This window comes from Chiloscyllium plagiosum, chromosome 6 (assembly GCF_004010195.1).
Source record: "Chiloscyllium plagiosum isolate BGI_BamShark_2017 chromosome 6, ASM401019v2, whole genome shotgun sequence".
In the NCBI taxonomy this organism is placed as follows: Eukaryota; Metazoa; Chordata; class Chondrichthyes; order Orectolobiformes; family Hemiscylliidae; genus Chiloscyllium; species Chiloscyllium plagiosum.
In genome coordinates this window covers 84,810,818-84,831,903 of record NC_057715.1, presented here as the reverse complement: position 1 = coordinate 84,831,903, position 21,086 = coordinate 84,810,818, and the positions used below count along the sequence as shown (strand labels likewise).

Below are 21,086 nucleotides of genomic sequence, written 5' to 3'. Positions count from 1 at the left end.
GTTCTCCCTGTATTCCATGAGATCTAACCTTGCTAACCAGTCTCTCATGTGGAACCTTGTTGAACACCTTACTGAAGTCCATATAGATCACAGCCACCACTCTGCCCTCTTCAATCCTCTTTGTTACTTCTTCAAAAAACTCAATCATGATGAAAGGAGATCAACTGAATATTTTTTCTCATTCCACAAAATATTTTTTTTAATTTACTGCATTCTGTCTAAGGCATCCTGCTAATTTATATCTTCATTCTATTCAAACTCCAGTTTTAATAGTAAATGCAGGTGACAAAGCAATGATTGCATGTGATATGTTACCATATTCTTTAAAATGCTGGAAAGCATTTCTAACTATGTGATTCACAGAGAATATTAAAAAGAAAGTTTCGTCAACTCTGACTTAATTTCACTTTACATTGGATTAGAATAATGTGATCAAAAAAATGTGTGAAGGTTTTCTAACTGTGGTGTATTGCACCAAATGTAGGCTTTCACAGTGAAGCACATGAATAACTGTATCAGATGAAAGTATACATTACATTTTCTCTTTTCTTCAAACCAGGTACTAAGGTGGGCTTAGTAACAGCTTCTGCTCCAAATCAAGGAGTCGATGACAAGGTTTATGCAATTCAAGAAGATGACGGGAATGGTCTCTTTGTTATTAATCCAGCTACCGGAAATTTTACCCTGACTCGTTCTTTAGACTTTGAGTCAGCAAAGTATTACATTCTCACTGTGAAAGTTCTGAGTACAGATGAGCAATTCAATTTGATTCGGGCTTACTTCAATGTGTTGGATATCAATGACAACCCTCCAGTGTTCCATCCTGATTCCTACAGTATTAACATAATGGAAAATGTCCCCATTGGCACCAGTATTTTAACCCTGAATATAACTGATGCTGATGAAGGTAAGATGTATAGAGGCTTCTTTCTCAGGTTTGTTTGTCTTTCTACTTCATATGACATTAATATATGGACCTGCGCGCTAAGACAAATTTTGCAACATACTTGCAACAAAGTTGTCAAGAGAGGGCGGTAACATCAATGAATAATTGCTGAAATGCATATACTTAAACAAAAATAACAGCACATATGTTTTCGATAACAAAAGTTAATCCACTGCCTTTCTACTTGCAGTATGGTCTGAGTCAGATTCTATTTCATAATCCAAAGTGATTCCTCATGCTGTATTCTTCTGTTTCATCATTCACATGTTAGATGAACAATGTGTCAGCACGCACACAGGAATTTCACAAAAGCCACAAACAATCATAACATCTCCAGGAAGTCACATCAAAGTCCAGGCACCTTTTGATTAATTGATCTGACAGATATCAATCACCTCATTCGTCACACTGTACTTTATTTTATTATTCTTGCATGGAATGTGGGTGTTGCTGGTAAGGCCAGCATTTGATGCCTATTCCTAATTGTGCTTGAACTCTATGGCTTGCTAGGCTATTTCAGAGGACAATTAAAAGTCAACCACATTCCACTGCATCTGAATTACATTGGGCCAGACCATGTGAAAATTATCATTCCTAAAGAACATTAGTAATCATTACTACAGAAACTAGCTTCGAATTCCAGATTTTTATTAATTTAAATTCCACCATTTGATTAGATTACCTACAGCATAGAAACAGGCCCTTCAGCTGAACAAGTCCACACCAACCCATCCCCCTTCCACATGACTCATGCATCTAATACTATAGGCAATTTAGCCTGACCAATTTGCTTGAGCTGCACATCTTGGGAGGAAACCCACACAGAGAATGTGCAAACACCACACAGTCACCCAAGGTGGGAATCGAACCTGGGTCCCTGGCACTGTTAAGCAGAAGCACTAACCACTGAGCCACTGTGCTTGATAAGTTAGGATGGATATGTTAGGATTCAAATCCACTTTCCCCAGAGCACTCACCTAGGTCTAGCTCGATTGAATGACCATTTTTAAAATTCATTCATGGGCCATGGCTATCAGTGGCTGGCCAGCATTTATTGCTCATCTCTTGAGAAGGTAGTGAACTGTTTTCTTGAACTGCTGCTGACCATAGACCCACATTGCTATTAGGGAGTGGATTTCAGAGTTTTGACCTAATACCACTGAAGGAACAGTGATATATTTCCAAGTCAGGATGGTGAGTGGCTTGGAGGGGAATTTGCAGGTGATGGTGTTCCCATATATCTGTTGCCCTTATCCTTCTAGATGGAATTGGTCATAGATTTGGAAGGTGCTGAATTAGAATCCCTACTGTGTGGACACAGGCTCTTTGGCCCAACAAGTCCACACCGACCCTCTGAAGAGTACCCTACCCAAACCCATTCCCCTACATTTACCCATGACTCATGCACCTAACCTATACATACATCCCTGAACATTATGGGCAATTTAGCGTTGCCAATTCACCTAAACTGCACATCTTTGGATTGTGGGAGGTAACTGAAGCATGTAGAGAAAACCCACACAGACATGGGGAGAATGTGCAAGCTCCACACAGACAGTCGCCCGAGGCTGGAATCAAACCCAGGTCCCTGGTGCTGTGAGGCAGCAGTGCTAACCACTGAGCCACCATGCCTTTGTAAATTTCTGCAATACACCTTGCAGATGGTGTACACTGCAACTTGTGAGAGTTGATTGTGGACAGAATGAATGTGATGCCAGTCAAGTGGGCTGCTTTGTCATGGATGGTGTCAAGCATCTTGAGTGTTGTTGGAGATGTAGGCATCTAGGCAAGTGGGCATTATTCCATCTCACTCCTGACTTATACATTGTGTATGTTAAACAGGCTTTGGAGAGTTAGGAGGTGAGTTATTTGCTGCAGGATTGCTGGCCTTTGACCTGTTCTTGTAGTCACTCTATGTACTTGACGTGTCCAGTTGAGTTTCAGGTCAATGGTAACAACTAGAATATCAATTGTGCAGGATTCAGTGATGGTAACATCATTGAATGCCAACAGATGATAGTTAGATTCTCTCTTGTTGGAGATGGTCATTGCCTGGCAAATGTTACTTGCCAAGTTCAGGCAAGTCTGGGTAGGGTCCAGCTTTTGTTGCATTTGAACATGGGCTGCTTCAGTATCTGAGGAGTTGCAAATGCTGCTGAACATTGTGCAATCATCAGCAAACATCTACACGTCTGAGCTTATGACGGAGGAGAGATCATTGATAAAGCAGCTGAAGATGGTTGAGCCTGGGACACTACCTGAGGAACCCCTGCAGAGATGTCCTGGAGCTGAGATGACTGACCTCCAACAATTACAACCATCTTTCAATGACTTCAACCAGTGGAGAATTTTCCCCTTGATTCCCATTGACTGCAGATTTTCTAGGGATCCTTGATGCCACACTCGGTCAAATGTGCCCTTCATGTTGGGACAGTCACTCAGATCTCACCTCTGGAATTCAGCTCTTTTGTGCATATTTAAACAAAGGCTATAACGAGGTCAGGAACTGAGTGGCCCTGGTGGATCCCAAGATGGACGTCACTGAGCAGGTTATTGCTGAGCAGGTGGGAAATTTTTCACACGATCATGCAACTGTACTGGAGAGCTTGGCTAGGTGGGACAACAGGTTCTGGAGGATAAGTCTTCAGTACTATTACCAGAATGTCACCAGGGCCTGTAGCTTTTGCAGAATCCAGTGCCCCGATCCCTTCCTTGATATCACGTGGAGGGAATTGAATTGGTGACAAACTGGAACCTGTGATGCTGGAGACCTCTGTCAGAGGCCAAGGTGGATCATCCAGTTGGCACTTTTGGCTGAAGATTGATGTGAGTGCTTTAGCCTTATCTTTTGAATTGATGTGCTGGGCTCCCTGCTGATTGAGGATGGAGATATTTGTCCAGTCTTCTCCTCCAATGAGTTTTCTGAATGGTAGCAAAGAAGAGTCAGATTGGACTTGAAACGCTAATACTTTTTCTCTTTTAATTGATGCTGCCAAATCTGCTGAGCTTTTCCAGCAATCTCTGTGTTTGTTTTTGATCCCCTGGCTTTGGTAATATAGAGTAGGGGATGTGTTGGGCCATCAGGTTTCAAATTGTGCTGGAGTACAATTCTGTTGTTGTTGATGGCCCACAGCACCGCGTGGATGCTCAGTCTTGAACTGCTAATCTGTTCGAAGTCTGTTCCATTTAGCACAGTGATGGTGCCACGCCACACGATGGAGGATATTCTCAATGTGAAGATGGGACTTTGTCTCCATAAGGATGTGTGGTGGTCACTCTCACTTATACGTAAATAGACAGATTCATCTGCACCTGATGCCATGATATTTCATGATGTCCAAGGTCAATGTTGAGGATTCCCAGGCAACTCACTCCTGACTTTTTACCACTGTGCCAGCACCTCTTCTGGGCCTATCTGCCCAATGAAAGTGATAGCGATTTCCAGGACATTGTCTGTATGGCATGATTCCATGCATTTGACTAAGTAAGCTTGACTAGTCTGTAAGACAGCTGTCCTAATTTTGGCACTGGTTGTCAGATGTGAATAAGGAGCACTTTGCAGGTTTGACAGGGCTCTGTTCACTGTTGTTGTATCTGGTGTCTAGGTCAATAGCAGGTGGTCCATCCAGTTTCATTCCTTTTTTGAGACTTTCTACTGATTGGTACAACTAAGTTCCCATTTCAGTCAGCCACATTACTGTGGGTGTGGAATCACTGTATGCTAGACTAGTCAAGAATCACAGAGGCATGATAATGCTAATGTGGGGTATTAATGAACCAGATAAATTTCTACTGTCAATTGGAACTGGTTTTATTGTTGTTATTAATAAACTTGTATTTATTGAATTGAAATTCCACCATCAAATGTCGTGAGACTCAAACCTAACCCTAGAATGTTACCCAGGTCTCTTGGTTATTAATCGAGTAACACCACTATGCCAACATCTCCCGAAAAGTGGAAATGCAAGACCTTCTGACTTCGGGTCATAAATCGGAACTCCTTATCTCATTATGATGATGTCATTGCTAAGGAGGGTAGTGACATCGTAGAGACTTGCATTGAACGTAGGTCTGAGTTTGGGTGTGTGCTTGTCCCAATGATAGCACTGTGAAATATGAACTGAGCACTTTCTGGGTTCATGACACACTTGGAAAGATTCAGGTTTAGTTTATTCCTGTGCTGAGAGTGCGCAACAGAAGTGAAGGTGCAAACCTTTTGTGAGAAAAATTAAATTATGACATTTCCTGACTTTTTGGAGCCAAGAAAGATCTGACAGAGTACAATGGGGAAATTCTCCTCACTTATCTTTATCCCTCTTACTGCACTTCCAAAACAAATTAATTGCTCATTTTGCTCACTGCTGCCATTGGTTGCTGTTCTTTGGACATTTGTCTGTCATGATAGATAAAATATGATTTTGTAACCAAATTATTTGGTGCAAAGTGCTTCCCATGCCCTAAAGAAATGGAAGTTATTTTATAAAAGTGCAACTTCTTCTGCTAAAGGTTGTAGGGAACTTGCCCTTCCCTGGGCATGAGCAATGGCAGGGTAGGTAGAAACATACAGAGATTGAAAAAAATCAGAAAATTGAAACTTCTGTAATTTTCCATTTAAACCTTAAATGATCACTTTGGAATCTGCCGTTGATGGAAACTATCTTGTAGCCATGCGTCAACATGCCTTATTTCTACAGCACTTGCAGATGGAATTTAATCCTGAAAAGTGTGAAGCAAAACATTTTGGGAGAATTAACAGGACAAGGAAATGCATGATGAATGGCCAGACTCTGGCTAGTACTGAGGATCAACAGTAATTTGGTATGCACATCCATAGACATCAGGACAGGTGGTTATGAGGCATACGGGAGACCAACCTTTCTTATTTGAGGCTTTGGAATACAAGAGCAAAGAGGTTACAATGAAAGTGTATAGGATATTGTTACAGTTGGAATTCTGTGTACAATTGTTGTCATCACACTGCAGGAAAATGCCATTAAACTGGAGAGGGTTCAGAAGAAGTATACCTGGGTATGGCCAAGGCTGGAGCTAGTCAGATATGAAGAGAGTCTAGATAGACTCGAATTATTCTCCTTTGAGCAGAGAAGGCTTAGGGGGAATCCTGATTGAGGTATACAAAAATATGATGGTCAGAGATAGGATAAATAGGAATAAACCTTTCCCCTTCGTAAAGGAACCAATTACCATGGGTCATAGATTAAAGGTAAGGGGCAAGTTTTAAGAAGATTTGTAGGTCAGGTTGAGGTTCTGGATGTAGGTTTGCTCACTGAGCTGAAGATTCATTTCCAGATGTTTTGTCACCCTACTAGGTAACATCTTCAGTGGGCCTCAGGCGAAGCACTGTAAATGATTCCTGCTTTTTATTTATATGTTTGGGTGTCTTTGGGTTGGTGTTGTCATTTCCTGTGGTGATGTCATTTCCTGTTTTTTTCTCTCAGGGAATGGTAAATGGGGTCTAACTCCATGTGTTTGTTGATAAGAGTTCCGGTTGGAATGCCATGCTTCTAGGAATTCTCGTGCGTGTCTCTGTTTGGTTTGTCCTAAGATGGATGTGTTGTCCCAGTCGAAGTGGTGTCCTTCCTTATCTGTATGTAAGGATACTAGTGAGAGAGGGTCATGTTGTTTTGTTGCTAATTGGTGTTCATGTATCCTGGTGGCTAGTTTTCTGCCTGTAAGGTAAGGGGCAAGTGATTCTTGAGGGGTTTTAAGGAGGATTTAGTTTCAGCCAGAAGGTGATGAGTATCTGGAACCCACTGCCTGAAAGGGTGGTAGAGGCAAGAACCATCACTATGTTTGAGGAGCATTTAGGTGAACAGTTATAGTACAGCAAGGGCCAAGTGCTGGGAAATGGAATTAAACTAAGTAGGTGTTTGTTAGCATAGATATGATGAGCTGAAGAAAGTTTTTCTGTTCTGAAATACTCCACGGCTCTGCGACTCTATGGCCCTTCCAATTTTAATCTCCTTCCCTGAGGAGCTCAATGGCACAAATTCTTCAGAGAGGGTAGTTAGCGGCTTCAGCCGACTAAATGCTTGTCCTGGCCTAGACCTGACTACCTCTTCAAAAACACGATGCTGCTTGTTCCATGGACACCATGTTTCTCAACGCTTCATCCATTCAGCTTCGACAAACCACCAGCCACAGCCCATTGTCATGCCTGCTCACAGTCCAGTTGAGACCCTCATCAGCCACTCAACAATTTATTTTGGAACTCAGGGACACTGAGGACTTGCATGCTTCTGCCAGGTTCCTTTAAATGCAGCGACTTACATTCATCTAATGCAACTCCACAAAATGCAGCTAATGGCTCTTAGCTTGCTTTCTTTGTGTTCACTTACTTTATGTTTACTTGGAGGTTGTCAGCCTCAGTATTGGTATTGGTATTTATTGCACAGGCTCTCTAGTGCTCAGCTGCAGCTACCATCCTCTGTGGTTTGCCCTAGTTTTGAGTGCACAAAGAGAGGGAGACAGCCTCTGTCACAGTGTGGCACACTGAACAGTCAAGGGAGCATCACTGGGCTACTTCATTGTGCCATATCTGGCAGCATGTGATCCAAACTTACATGGCAAATGCATTGTATGCTGCAAGCAATGGATTGTATGCTGCAAGCATGGGTGAAAGTTAAAGGGTAGCTGTCCTTTATGGGACAAAGGGTGACTACAGTCAGTCAAAAGGCACCATCACTGCAAGTCATGGGGCTCATCTGATCCTGGCCCAGTGGATTGGCCACAGTCAGTCAGACATTTAATCCTAGCAGAGTTCAGAATCCCTGTGCTTGCTGTTTTGGGACTGGGTTATTATCAGACCTGCAGGTCAAGTGCACTCATTGCAGAGATTATAAGTGGATTAGCTAGCATGTTGTGGAGACATCAAACTGGAGGGTAACCCATGGTCAGTCCTGGGTGTTTGGTTAGAAATGGTCAGGGACATTATTGTGGGAAGCACATAGAGTCTCAGGAAATTGGACAACTCAAGTCTGAGGATGGGCTTCATGGTACTGGGTCATTAAGGTAATTGTGATTGGATGGGGCAACTAGTGATTGTATGGTTTGAGTCGAGAGTGTAGTGCTGGAAAAGCACAGCAGGTCAGGCAGCATCTGAGGAGGGTGATAGGTCGGGGGGGGGAGGGGGGAGTGACGGACGGATCCAGGAGGTGGTGCCAAGTTAGAGGCTTGGTATTGGGATAATGTGGGGGCAGGGAAATTAGGAAGCTGTTGAAATTCACAGTGATCCTGTGTGGTTGCAGGGTCCCAAGGCAGAATATGAGGCATTCTTCCTCCAAGCATTGGGTGGTAACGGTTTGGCAGTGGAGGAGGCCCAGGACCTGCATGTCCTTAATGGAGTGGGAGGGGGAGTTGAAGTGTTCAGCCATGGGGCAGTGGGGTTGGTGGTGCGGGTGTCCCAGAGATGTTCTCTGCCTGAAATGTCGATTCTCCTGCTCCTCGGATGCTGCCTGACCTGCTGTGCTTTTCCAGCACCACACTCTCAACTCTGAGCTCCAGCAACTGCAGTCCTCACTTTCTGATAGTAGGGTAAGGCCTCATAATGAATAGGGTAGAACTGGAAACTCCAAAACGGAGATGGTTTACATGGGCCAAATATCCCAGGAGGGTGTAGCACCAACAGGAACATGGAAATTTCCGAGGTCTTGGGATCTGGAGGTAAATTGGGCACATGAATAGTTATAAATGGGAAACAGAAATTGAAGGGGGTAGAAAGGTCACTGGGGCCAGAGGGACAGCGACACTGAAGGGAACATGAAGGGTGGGGGAAGTTCATACATCACAGGCAAGTCCTGCAAGTTGCTCACACTGAAATGAAATTGGAATTTTAACACGTCAGACTGAAAGTCAGCTGCATAGTAACCCTCAGAATGACTGACATCACATGCAGCATAGCTGGGTAAGGTACAGGTTCCTTCATCAGAGGCAGATTAAAACCTTTGGAATTTGAGGTCCTGCCAGGGAAAATTGCAGCAATTGCGTCTTTCAATGATGCCAACTATCTGGCTTAAATTTGCATTCATTTATTGTTAAAAAAGGCTCTTCTGGCGCAAAGGACCTGACACTCCTTCCTCTGAGCCAGGAGTGTCAGGTCCAGGAAGAGGGTCTGACCAGGTTGATTAAAAAAATCTATTATCCTACAATGCACATTCACAACAATGACCTCAAGAAGTCATGACCATTACATTGTGTGTACTATTCCCTTCTTATCATGTCAGCTAAGCAAATGGAATCAGCCAAAGGCAGTTAAAAATGGCATTTGAAGTTTCCGATTCACAAATACATTTTATAACTCACACTGGAAGACAACACATTCACACACTGAATTGTAGGTGTTCAAGGAAATGGTCTGTGGAAAGCAGCCTTTTTTGAGGATGGGAGATTCTATCTCCATGGCTTACTGAAAGAATTCGATTTCCCTAACGTAACATGAAAAATGTAGTTATGCAACATTTGCTTGGATTTGACACCCCTCAGGGCTCTTTATGAAAACCTGACAACGACCTCCTTGGGAATCTTCCATGTCACACTGTGTGAGGACAAGACATTGGACTTCATCGTGATGAATGAGAGGGATCAGGCTGTCCTTCAATAAAATTCAAACATTTTTCTGAACTTCCTCACAGATTATCTTCCCACACATTTCATGTGGAGATCTTCATGGCCTGCTTTCAACTCGGATGACAATGTAAAAGAAGACAGCGTTTACTTTGTCAGTAAACTCAGCAAGAACTGTAACTTCCAGCAGCTGCTGCATAGCCTCAGAGGTAGAGGTAGCAGGTGAAGATCTACCAAGAAGGTAGGGCAGAAGGAGACACAGCATCTATAAGCCTCACTGTCGCTTTCTTCAATTCTCTGATTGACAATGCAGGCACATTATCACCAAACTGTGACATCTGCTGGAGCAGGAAGTGCACTCAGAAGGACTGGGTGGCAATCCTATCCCACTATGGACTGCATCCCCATTGTTTAGAGAGTAACCTATTTCCAGACTGCAGAGTTTGCCAATTGAAAAGGCTTCCATCTCCATCAATGTTTAAATTATGTGACCATCAATGTCAAATTTTGGAGTTCTGCATTAGATATCTCAGGGCTGTCCAATGTCCTCAGGCCATACAAACATAGCTTCTGGGAGACAATGAATCATAGATATCCCTTGCACAGAAAAGGGTCTATAGTCCATTCTATTCCTGCTGGTCAAAAACAACCATCTAATGATTCTAATCCCATTGTCCAGCACTTAGCCCACAGCCTTGTAAACCTTGACATTGCAGGTGCACACCTGAATGCTTTTTAAATGTTACAAGGGTCTCTGTCTCTACCATTTTTACAGGCATGGAGTTTGAGGCCCCTACAACACTCTGGACAATCTTCTGCCCCTTCCCTTATATCTATATCCTCTGGTCATTGGTCCTTTCAGCAAGAGGAAAAGCTCCTTCTTGTCTACTTCATCTTTGTCCCTCATGGACCTTCTCCAAACATGGATCATAAAACCTTTATGTAACCATCAGTCTGATGCAAAATGAAGACACAATACTGCTCATGCTTTGACCAGGGCCTTAGTAGAACAGATCATACAGTTCTTTAAGATGGGGTTTGACCTCTGGACTGCTCTGGTAGAGCTTTGCAGTATAGCCCAGAAAGGGGGTCCTGCATCACTGTCACATGCTTCACAACTGGAGCTAACAAAGTGGGGATATCCTGGATGCAGATGAACTGGGGAATCGACAGGAGACTCGATAGTTAGGGGGAGAGACAGGAGGTTCTGTGGTCTCCTGGGTGCCAGAGTCCAGGATGTCTAGCAGCAGCTGCAGAATGTTGTCAAGGAGGAGGGTGAGCAGCCAGAAGTCATTGTACACTTTGGCACAAATGACATAGGTAGAAATAGGGATGAGGTCCTGCCGACTGATTATAGAGAGCTAGGAAAAAAGTTAAAAAACCAGGACGTCGTCAATGGTAACCTCCGGATTACCTCCAGTGCCATGTGCAAGTGAGGCAAAAAACAGGAGGATACGGTAAATAAAGTTAAAAATCACACAAAACAGGTTATAGTCCAACAGGTTTATTTGGAAGCACTAGCTTTCAGAGTGCTTCTCCTTCATCAGGTGGTTGTAGAGAATAAGATTGTAAGATGCAGAATTTATAGCAAAGGTTTACAGTGTGATGGAACTGAAATTATATACTGAAAAAGACCTGGATTGTTTGTTAAGTCTCTCATCTTTCAGAATGACCATGTTGATTTCAGTTCTTTCATATGTTAATCACAGAACTTTTTTAAAGTTAAATTTTCAAGTGAACTTTAACAATTGGTGTCATGTCGACCCAGACAATGCATTGAAGATGTGAGGTGCCCTGTGTGAGACTGTGTGCCACAATATTCAGACTAATTCTCATCTAAAAGACGGATTTACAGAATCCTACATGGATTCATGCAGTTTTTGAGCAAAATAAAATGTAATTCTGCAAGGGAGTACGAGATAGCCTTGGCTGTGAACATTGGGGTGAATCCAAAGAGGCTGTTTAAGTATATTTAAGGAAAAAGAATAACTAGAGAGAGAATATGACCTCTTGAGGACCAAAGTGGACATGTATGTGTAGAACCACAAGTGATAGGCAAGGTCCTCAAGGAATATTTCTCCTCTGTGTTTACCTTGGAGAAAGACATGAAGACTTGGGAACCTGGGGAAGTCAGTGGTCACATCTTGTGGACAGTCCATTATCACAGTAGAGGAAGTGTTGGATGTATTCAATGGATAATGCATGAAGGTGGATTAATCTCCTGGCCCTGACCAGATTTATTCACAAACATTGCAAGAGGCTAGAGAGGAAATTGTGGGGGCCCAGGCTAATATTTTTACATCATCATTAGCCATGGGTGAGGAAGACTGGAGGGTAGCGAATATTGTGTCCTTATTCAAGAAGGTCTGCAAGGAAGACCTGGGAACTATAGACGAGTAAGTCGAACATCTGGGCTAGATAAATTACTTGAGAGGAGAGTTAAGATATTAATGAATTTCAAAAGACAAGGTTTGATTAGGTAAAAACAATGACTGCAGATGCTGGGAACCAGAGTCTAGATTAGAGTGGGGCTAGAAAAGCACAGCAGTCAGGCAGCATCCGAGGAGCAGTAAAATTGACGTTTTGGGCAAAAGCCCTTCATCAGGGTTTGATTAGGAATAATCAGCATGGCTTTGTGCATGGAAGATTATACCTCACAAATTTTTTATATTCTTTGATGAGGTGACCAGGAAGGTTGATGAGGGCAGGGTGGTAGACACAATTATATGGATTTTAGTAAGGCCTTTGATAAGGTTCCACACAGTAGGCTGCTCTAGAAGGTTAGATCACAGGGAGTCCATGGGGAGCTGGGAAATTGGACACATAAATGGCTTGATGTAGGAAGCAGAGGGTAATAGTGGAAGGATGCTTGTCTGACTGGAGGCCTGTGACTAGTGGAGTGCCTCAGGGATCATTACTGTTTGTTATCTATATCAATGATTTGGATGAGAATGTACAAGGCATGATTAGTAAGTTTGCTGATGACACTAAAATAGGCGGTATTATGAACAGTGAGAGAGGTTATCAAAAATTGCAGCAAAACTTTGATCAGCTGGGGAAATGGGTCGAGAAATGGCAAATAGAGATTAATATAGCTAAGTGTGAGATCTTGCATTTTGGAAAGTCGAATCAAGGTAGGAGTTTCATGGTGAATAGTAGAGCCTTACGGAGTGTAGTGGAATAGAGGAACCTTGGAGTTCAGGTGTATGGTTCTCTGAAAGTAGAGTCACAGTAGACAGGGCAGTGAAGAAGGTTTTTGGCACACTGGCCTTTACTAGTCAGGGCATTGAGTACAGAAGTTGGGAAGTTATACAAAATGTTGGTGCGGCCGTACTTGGAGTATTGCGGTTAGACTTAGTCACCTTGCTATAGAAAAGATACTATTAAACTGGAAATAATGCAGAAGAAATTTACAAGGATGTTGTCAGGACTCAATGGTCTGAGGTTGGGCGAGCTAGGACTTTTTCTTTAGGGTGTAAGACACTGAGGAGGAATCTTAAGAAGTGTATAAGATCATGAGAGCCATGGAAAGGGTGATTGCACTCAATCTTTTTCCCAGGGTTGGGCAATCACAAACTAGAGAGCATCAGTTTAAGGTTAGAGAGGAAAGAATAAAAGGGAACCTGAGGGGCAACCTTTTTACATAGAGGGTGGTACACATATGGAATGAGCTGCCAGTGGAAGTGGTTTAGGCGGCTATGTTAACAACATTTAAAAGGCATTTGGACAAATACACGGATAAAAAAGGCTTAGAAAGATATAGGCCAAGTGCAGGGAAATGGGATTAGTACAGGTGGACATTTTGGTTGGCATGGACCAGTTTGGGCCAATGGGCCTGTCTCTGTGCTGTAGGACTTTATGACTCTATGGTAGCAATCTTTTGATAATGGTATCATTGACTTTGAGATAACCTCATTCTAACCTGCTTTCAGGATGAATGAACTAGATTTGGACTTCATTTAATTGTCTAATATTTTGTTGATAATCTAGCAAGCAGCCCCCGCTTAGTACAAACGATATGTGGGCCTTTTTTTTTTATCAGTCTTTTACTTTCTAATTTACCAGCTAAATGACTCATCTTCCATCTGATTGCACAATTGACATTTTTGAGGGGTTGATCTGACTTTCCGGTATCTGCTTATTACATTTCATACTAGTAGCGGTCAGTGAGACAATGTACTGACACATGGCACCGAGGTTAAGTCACTGTTTAGGCTGCTCTTGGGATTTCACATCTGAATACTTTGCAGTGAAATTTCTCACAATTGCCGGCAGCTTGAGAGAAATCCTGTGGAATCTCCTTTTGACCTTTCCCTCATCGATAACCCTTCAATGTTTTGAGGTGTGAACAGACTGTTAAGTTGCCCTGGAATGCTTGACAATCCCTTAGGATGGTCCTGAACTTGTGTGAGTCAGTGATTTATGTAGCTCCTCTGTATGATCAAAACATTATGAGTGCACACACATAAGCTGTCCAAAGTACATCTCCCAACCTTGAATGGCAATGTGCTGCCTGAAAAAGCTGAAACATAGAATTAAACATTCCTTCCAGAGATGTGTGAAATCATAATACTGTACTTTCCTTCACAAACTGAATGTAAATGTGGAATGATGTGTGCAGGCCAGCTTCTATCACAATCTTGCACAGTGTTCTTTTGTAATTTGTTCATGGGATGTAGGCATCTTTGGGTGGGCCGGCGTTTATTACCCATTCCTTATGGGACTCGAACTGAGTGACATGCTAGGCCATTTCAGCTAAAAGTTAAACACCTTGCTGTGGACCAGAGTGGGTAAGAATAACAGATTTGCTTCCCTTAAGGACATTAGAGAACCAGACCTTTTTTCTATGACAACTGACAATGGTCACATGTTCACCATTAAACTAGCTTTTAATTCCAGTATTTTTTTGGTTAAAGTTAAATTTCACCAGTGTCAGGAATCTGCTCATCAGATTGTATTCCCAAGCCTAAGAGTATGCACAGAGGTGCAGGTGTCTGAGCTGGTGGAAGGTGCAGGTGAAAACCATGTTGGTGCATCCTCTGGGCTTTCAGTTGTTCCTTCATTAGAGTAGGAAGAGGAGATGAAGTTAGCTTCTTCCTGGTGAAAGTTGGCTTGTGCCGGTGATACCTGTGTAAGAGAAGAGAGGGAATTTGTTGGTAAAGATGGATAAAAGCTTGTGCAGTTTAGGAATAAGGTATTAATGGGAGTGCAGTGCAGCACATCACAATGAAGCTTTCCGGGTTGGCTGCTTTGCTGTCTCTCTGCCCTGACATGAATGTCTGCTCTCTTCTCCGACTTGATGAAAAATGTGCACCTCATGTGGATTGAGGAGTTTGATAAAGACCCCTCTGTCATCTGTCTTGATCCTTTAGACCGCATTGTGGGCCAGTTTTGCTTGTAATGAGACAAAGGGGAGGACTGAGTAAGATAAAAGTGGTCTGCACCCTCCAGCCTCCTCCTCCACCACATTTCATGAAGTTCATATTAGTAGTGGGAAGGAAGGGAGGGTTGTCATCAACATTATAATGCCTGTCCATCTCGTCAACAAAGTAGTGTACAAGAGTCGGATGGGGGGGAAATTGAACATTTAGCAGGAGCATGTTCCTTTCACACTGTATCAATCATTACGGATAACAATGTCAATGCCTGCAATTCTGTTGGTGCTATTCCTATGAATGTTTAATGCTGCTATAGTTGCCTGTGCAGAGGAAACAAAATCTTTACCGGCAGGTTGTGTCTCTCACTTTGGTTTATTCATGTTTGAATACTGGAATGTGTAACTATTCATTCACATTAAAAGGAAATCTTGCTTGCCTGACAGCTGCTGGTGTGACTCACTCCTCCTCCTTAGCCTTTGAACACTATTTTTACAGCAACCTTATGCATATCCGGACTTTAGAAGTGACATTATTACCATCACCATTTGTGTCCAGAAATAACAGAATCTGAAAGATAGAGTTGACTGCTTTTGCTGCCTCCACTTGTTAAGCATCAGTCAACAATGCAACCTGGTCATTTGGATACAGAAATGTGAAATTAACATGGCATGTATCTTTATCCTATAGTGTATTAAAATCCAGTCTTTTTATAATGTAATAAAAATCTCTACCAAAATCACAAAAGCACCAGCTATGCAAACATCTATGATTAAGTATTCAGTTTCCAATTCTGATCTTCCAAGTTGACTTATTTTTGACATGCCAATGGAACTGCCTGTGCCTATTTGCATGTATCTTGTAATGGTTGGGGATACACATTGTCCTAGAAAAGCAATGAAAGTGACCAGTCAGAAGGAAATAAATCAGCCGAGGGATAAGTATAATGAAGTTGGAGTCAGTTTGAAAATGTTGAGTTTCAGTTACTTGACCTATAAAACAAAGGCACAGTGAAACCCTTGTTTTCTTCTCATTTATTAAAACTTCTGTCAGACTGTATCTAATCCCAACAGTCACTGCATCAGAGGTCAGATCAGTTTTCCTTTGTGTGAATCCAAGGAAAGCGATGGGACCAGACGGAGCACCAGGCTGTGCACTCAGAGCATACACAGACCAACTGGCAGAGGTCTTCTCGGACATCTTCAACCACAGCCTGCAGCAGGCCACTGTCCCTGTCTGTTTCAAGAGGGCCAACATCATCCCTGTGCCTAAGAAGGCTAATGCGGCATGTCTCATTGACTACCGCCCAGTGGCCCTAATTTCAGTGACCATGAAGTGCTTTGACAGACTGGTCATGGCATTAATCAACTCCAACTTCTCCACTACTCTTGACCTACTCCAATTTGCCTATCGGACCAACAGACCCACATCAGAACGACATACCACTTGCCCTTCACTCGTTCCTAGAACATCTTGACACCAAGAACAGCTGCATAAGAGTACTACTCATTGACTACAGTTCAGCCTTCAACAGTATTATCCCCTCGAGACTAATTACTAAACTTAGTGATCTCGGACTAAGCCCCACTCTCTGCAACTGGATCCTGTTTCCTGACCCACAGGTGACAATCAGTGAAGACTGGAGACAATAGTTCATCCTCACTAACACTCAACACAGGAGCCCCCCAGGGGTGCATACTGAGCCCCTTACCGTACTCACTGTATACCCATGATTGCGTCGCCAAATACCAGACTAATGCCATTTACAATTGCGCCGATGACACCACCATAGTCGGTCGAATCACATTTGGCGATGAAACAGATGGGAGGTGGAAGACCTGGAAAAATGGTGCACTGAGAACAACCTTAATGCTGGCAAAATCAAGGAACTCATTATTGACTTTCGGTGGGATGTTACTCATGCCCCCCTACACATTAACAGCACGAGTGGAGAGTGTCAAGCTCCTGGGAGTGGTCATCCACAACAAGCATTTTTAGACTCTTTATGTGGACGCACTGGTTACAAACACCCAATAAAATCTCTTCTTCCTCAGGCAGCTGAGAAAATTTGGCATGATGGCGAATACCCTTGCCAACTTTTATAGGGGCGCCATCGCGAGCATTGTGTCTGGATGTATCACTACTTGGTATGGCAACTGTACCATTCAAAATCAGAGACAGTTACAGAGAGTGGTGAGCTCTGGCCGGACAATCACAAAGGCCAACCTCCCATCTACAGAATCCATTTACCAGGCCCGCTGTCAAGGAAAGGCCGCCATCATTTTCAAAGTTCCATCCCACCCTGGTAATACTTTTCTACAAGCTCTACCATTGGGGAGAAGGTACAGAAGCCTGAACATACGCATCAGCTTTTTTTTTAACAGTTTCTACTCTACTCTTGTTAGAATACTGAATGGATTCACAAACCCTTAGCATTCGCCTGTGCCTGTGTTTTGGTTTTGTTGCTGTTTACCTATTATTCATTTATCTATGCTATTTAACTCTGTGATCTGCCTGTATTGCTCACAAGACAAAGCTTTTCACTAAGCCTCGGTACACGTGACAATAAATTCAATTCAATTCAATTCAATAATCCATAAATTGAATGCAGCTGTTGTCGTCAAATTTAAACTCAAGGAGAACGGTTTAATCCTATTGGAAGCAGGCCTGGCACAGTTTGATCAGTCATGTGCTTACATGTCCTGGTGATTGTGATTTCAAAAGCATATTAGTATTCCAGTATCTATTAGTTGCTGTGATCCTTTTAACTTTCATTTCCTCTTCCTTTGACTAATTGACTTCTGGGAGCACCATGTTTGAGACTGGCTGCTGCTCTCCATTGCTTTTGAATGATGTCAGGTTGTTCTTTGTGCTTATGTGCTTTTTGAGCCACCTAGAAGCGGTGTCTCTGCCACAGAAAGTAGTTGAGGAGAAAACAGTGAATGTTTTCAAGAATATAGTTTGATATAGTTCTTGCAGCCAAAGGGATCATACGGTATGGGAAAAAAAAGGAACAAGGGTATTGAGTTAGACAACCAGCCACAATCAAATCGAATAGATTCCTTACAGTGTGGAAACAGGCCCTTTGACCCAACAAGTCCACACCGACCCTCCGAAGAGTAACCCACCCAGACCCATTTCCCTCTGACTAATGAACCTAACACTATGGGCAATTTAGCATGGCCAATTCATCTGACCTGCACATCTTTGGACTTGTGGGAAGAAACTGGAGGAAACTCACACAGACACAGGGAGAATGTGTAAATTCCACACAGACAGTCGTCTGGGGCGGGAATCAAACCTGGGTCCTTGGTGGTGTGAGGCAGCAGTGCTAACCACTGAGCCACCGTGTCGCCTTGAATAGCTGGAAGGGCTGACTGGCCTGCTCTGCTCCAATTTTAGAGGTGTAGCTGTTTTAGAGACATTGCTGTGGGTCTGGACTCACATGAGAGTCAGAAGGATGGCGGAGTTTCTCCCCTGAAGATCATTAATAAACAAGAGCTATTGATGCTAGCTTTAACATTACACATTTATTCATCAAATTCCAACAGCTCTCAAGAAAGAGATTTGAACCCAAGGCCCCAGGGAATTAACCTGGATCTTTGGATCATTAATCCATTGACATTCCCATGACACCACCATCGCCTATATATAGAGATTGTTGATAGTCTTGCAGTGAAGTTTGGAATGGGTAGGAAATACCCTGTATGTATGTTATATGAATGATTAAATGTTGTTAAATGTTGTTTAATGTTTCTTATTTTGTTTGTTATCCAGGTCCAAACGCTGCTTTGACATTTAAAATAATCTCAGGGGATCTCAATGGGCAGTTTGCAGTTGACAGAAATGCTGTAGTTACAGTCGAAAAGAAATTAAATCGAGAACACCAATCTGTCTATGCTTTAATTGTGCAAGCTGTTGATCAAGCTCAATGTGATTCGACACGTTTCACAAGCAGTGCATGGATAACTGTGAAGCTCAATGATGTAAATGATAACACACCTGAGTTTAAAACTGTGAACACTATCTACATTCCAGAAGATACTTCCATTGGTTCAGTAATAATGACAGTTTCTGCTGTGGATCTGGATAGTGGGCTCAATGGCCAGATTGAATACTCTCTGCAGGAACTCACAAGGAACAAGTTTAGCATCAACACAACAAGCGGAGAACTTAGCATCATTGGAGATCTTGATAGAGAACTAGTGGAAAGGGTTATGATAGATGTGATTGCTTCAGATAAAGGAGAGCCACCACTATCTTCCTCAATAAGCATTACAGTAATCATTACTGATGTTAATGACAACAGTCCTATCTTCATGGAAAACATTTATACTGTCACAGTGGATGAAAATATACCTCGTGGCTCAGATTTGCTCATCGTTTCAGCTACTGACTCTGATGAAGGCAAAAATGGGCAAGTTCGATATGTTCTTAGCAGCAAGGACTTTTGCATTGATTCAGTCACGGGACTAATCTCAGTTTCTGGAAAATTGGATCGTGAAAAAACTCCATGGTATTCCTTTGTGGTATTTGCGTTGGATGATGGAAAGAGTCCCAAGTCAGGGACAGCTACTGTCAATGTTATACTCAGGGATTTCAACGATTTTGCACCCATCATCCAGCCCATGCAAGTGACTTTTCATCTCATGGAGAATACAAGTACAGTTCCACAAATTGTGCATCAGGTATTTAGCAGATTAACTTTTGAGAAATATCTTCTTTGCGTACTGTGGCAGCTATTTTGATTCTTAATATACTTGCCTTTATTTATATTTAATCAAACTAAAGAAAGTGATATTCAAGCTATGTGAAATCTATTTTAGCAATTACTGTATTGTCAGGCAAATTTCTGTAAAATTTCTGGGGTTGAAGTATACAATGGTCTAGTCAGTTTCACCTCTACTGTAAGAATTTATAGAGATCATCAAGCTGATAGGAAGTGGTTAGAGTGTCTAGCAGGACACAGTAAAAGAGGTGCTAAATAGGTGCTGTGTTCATAAAAAATACTTATTTGAAAGTCTTTTTCTTTTTATTATACACCTCCAGTGTAAATGAGACTTGAATCCAGACCTCCTATCTCAGAATTAGGGACATTACCACCGAGCCACAAAGGTCCACAAGGGCTTGACATTTATAAAAAAAAATTAAACCAACATCAAATCACCCAAGTAATCAGCTATACAATAAATTAAGACACATGGCCACCAGGAATAAGGAAGGGTTGGAAGAGAGGTAGGGGATTAAATTAAAATGGAGGAAGTCTGGTTTCAGCATGAATTTTGGTTCTAATTGTTTATTACCACAACTTGAACGTGGATGGAGGAGCTAAAGGTGACAATTACAGGCTTAGCTCTCAAGTGCTTATTTGTGGAGAGTATTTACAGGTTCCTCACACTCACTCCAATTAAGGTGTGGATATTTCTAATCGACCTGTGCAACATGTTTTGATACACCTCTGGAGCAGGTGGGACTTAAACCCAGGCAAAAGTGAAGACTGCAGATGCGGGAAACCAGATTCTGGATTAGAGTGGTGCTGGAAAAGCATGGCAGGTCAGGCAGCATCCGAGGAGCAGGAAAATTGACCTTTCGGGCAAAAGCCCTTCATCAAGAATGAAGGGACTTACACCTAGGCCTTCTGGTCCAGAGGTAGGGACATTATCACTGCACAATAAGCACCCCCAATTAATCTGTGGACTCCATTGGCTAACTCACATCAGCTGACTTCAGTGTGGATTTGGAATCTAGTGAGCAGGGATTCTTGCACATATCTCTCTGGTGGCTGGAAATTTGTGAGGATATCCTTAAAGGAGAAGGAGTTCATATCCTCCTCTCCTCTGTTCTCCCTCTTCAACAGTAGCTGCTTCTGATCTAGGAGAAAGTGAGGACTGCAGATGCTGGAAATCAGAGCTTAAAAATGTGTTGCTGGAAAAGCGCAGCAGGTCAGGCAGCATCAAAGGAACAGGAGAATCGACGTTTCGGGCATAAGCCCTTCTTCAGGAATAAGATAAAAGGTAGGGAGGAGGGACTTGGGGGAGAGGCGTTGGGAATACGATAGGTGGAAGGAGGTTAAGGTGAGGGTGATAGAGAGGGGGTGGGGGCGGAGAGGTCGGGAAGAAGATTGCAGGTCAAGAAGGCAGTGCTGAGTTTGAGGGTTGGGACTGAGATAAGGTGGGGGGAGGGGA

General features: G+C 42.7%; 1 protein-coding gene across 1 annotated transcript in view; it reads left to right on the top strand.

The window, feature by feature from the left end:
• Window positions 1–21,086, top strand: part of LOC122551061 (protocadherin Fat 4) — an 84,100-nt gene that overhangs the window by 22,271 nt on the left and 40,743 nt on the right. The window contains exons 3-4 of the mRNA XM_043692703.1: window positions 560–907; window positions 18,679–19,589. Coding sequence (XP_043548638.1) covers window positions 560–907; window positions 18,679–19,589 — 1,259 coding nt within the window. The remainder of the gene's footprint in view (window positions 1–559; window positions 908–18,678; window positions 19,590–21,086) is intronic.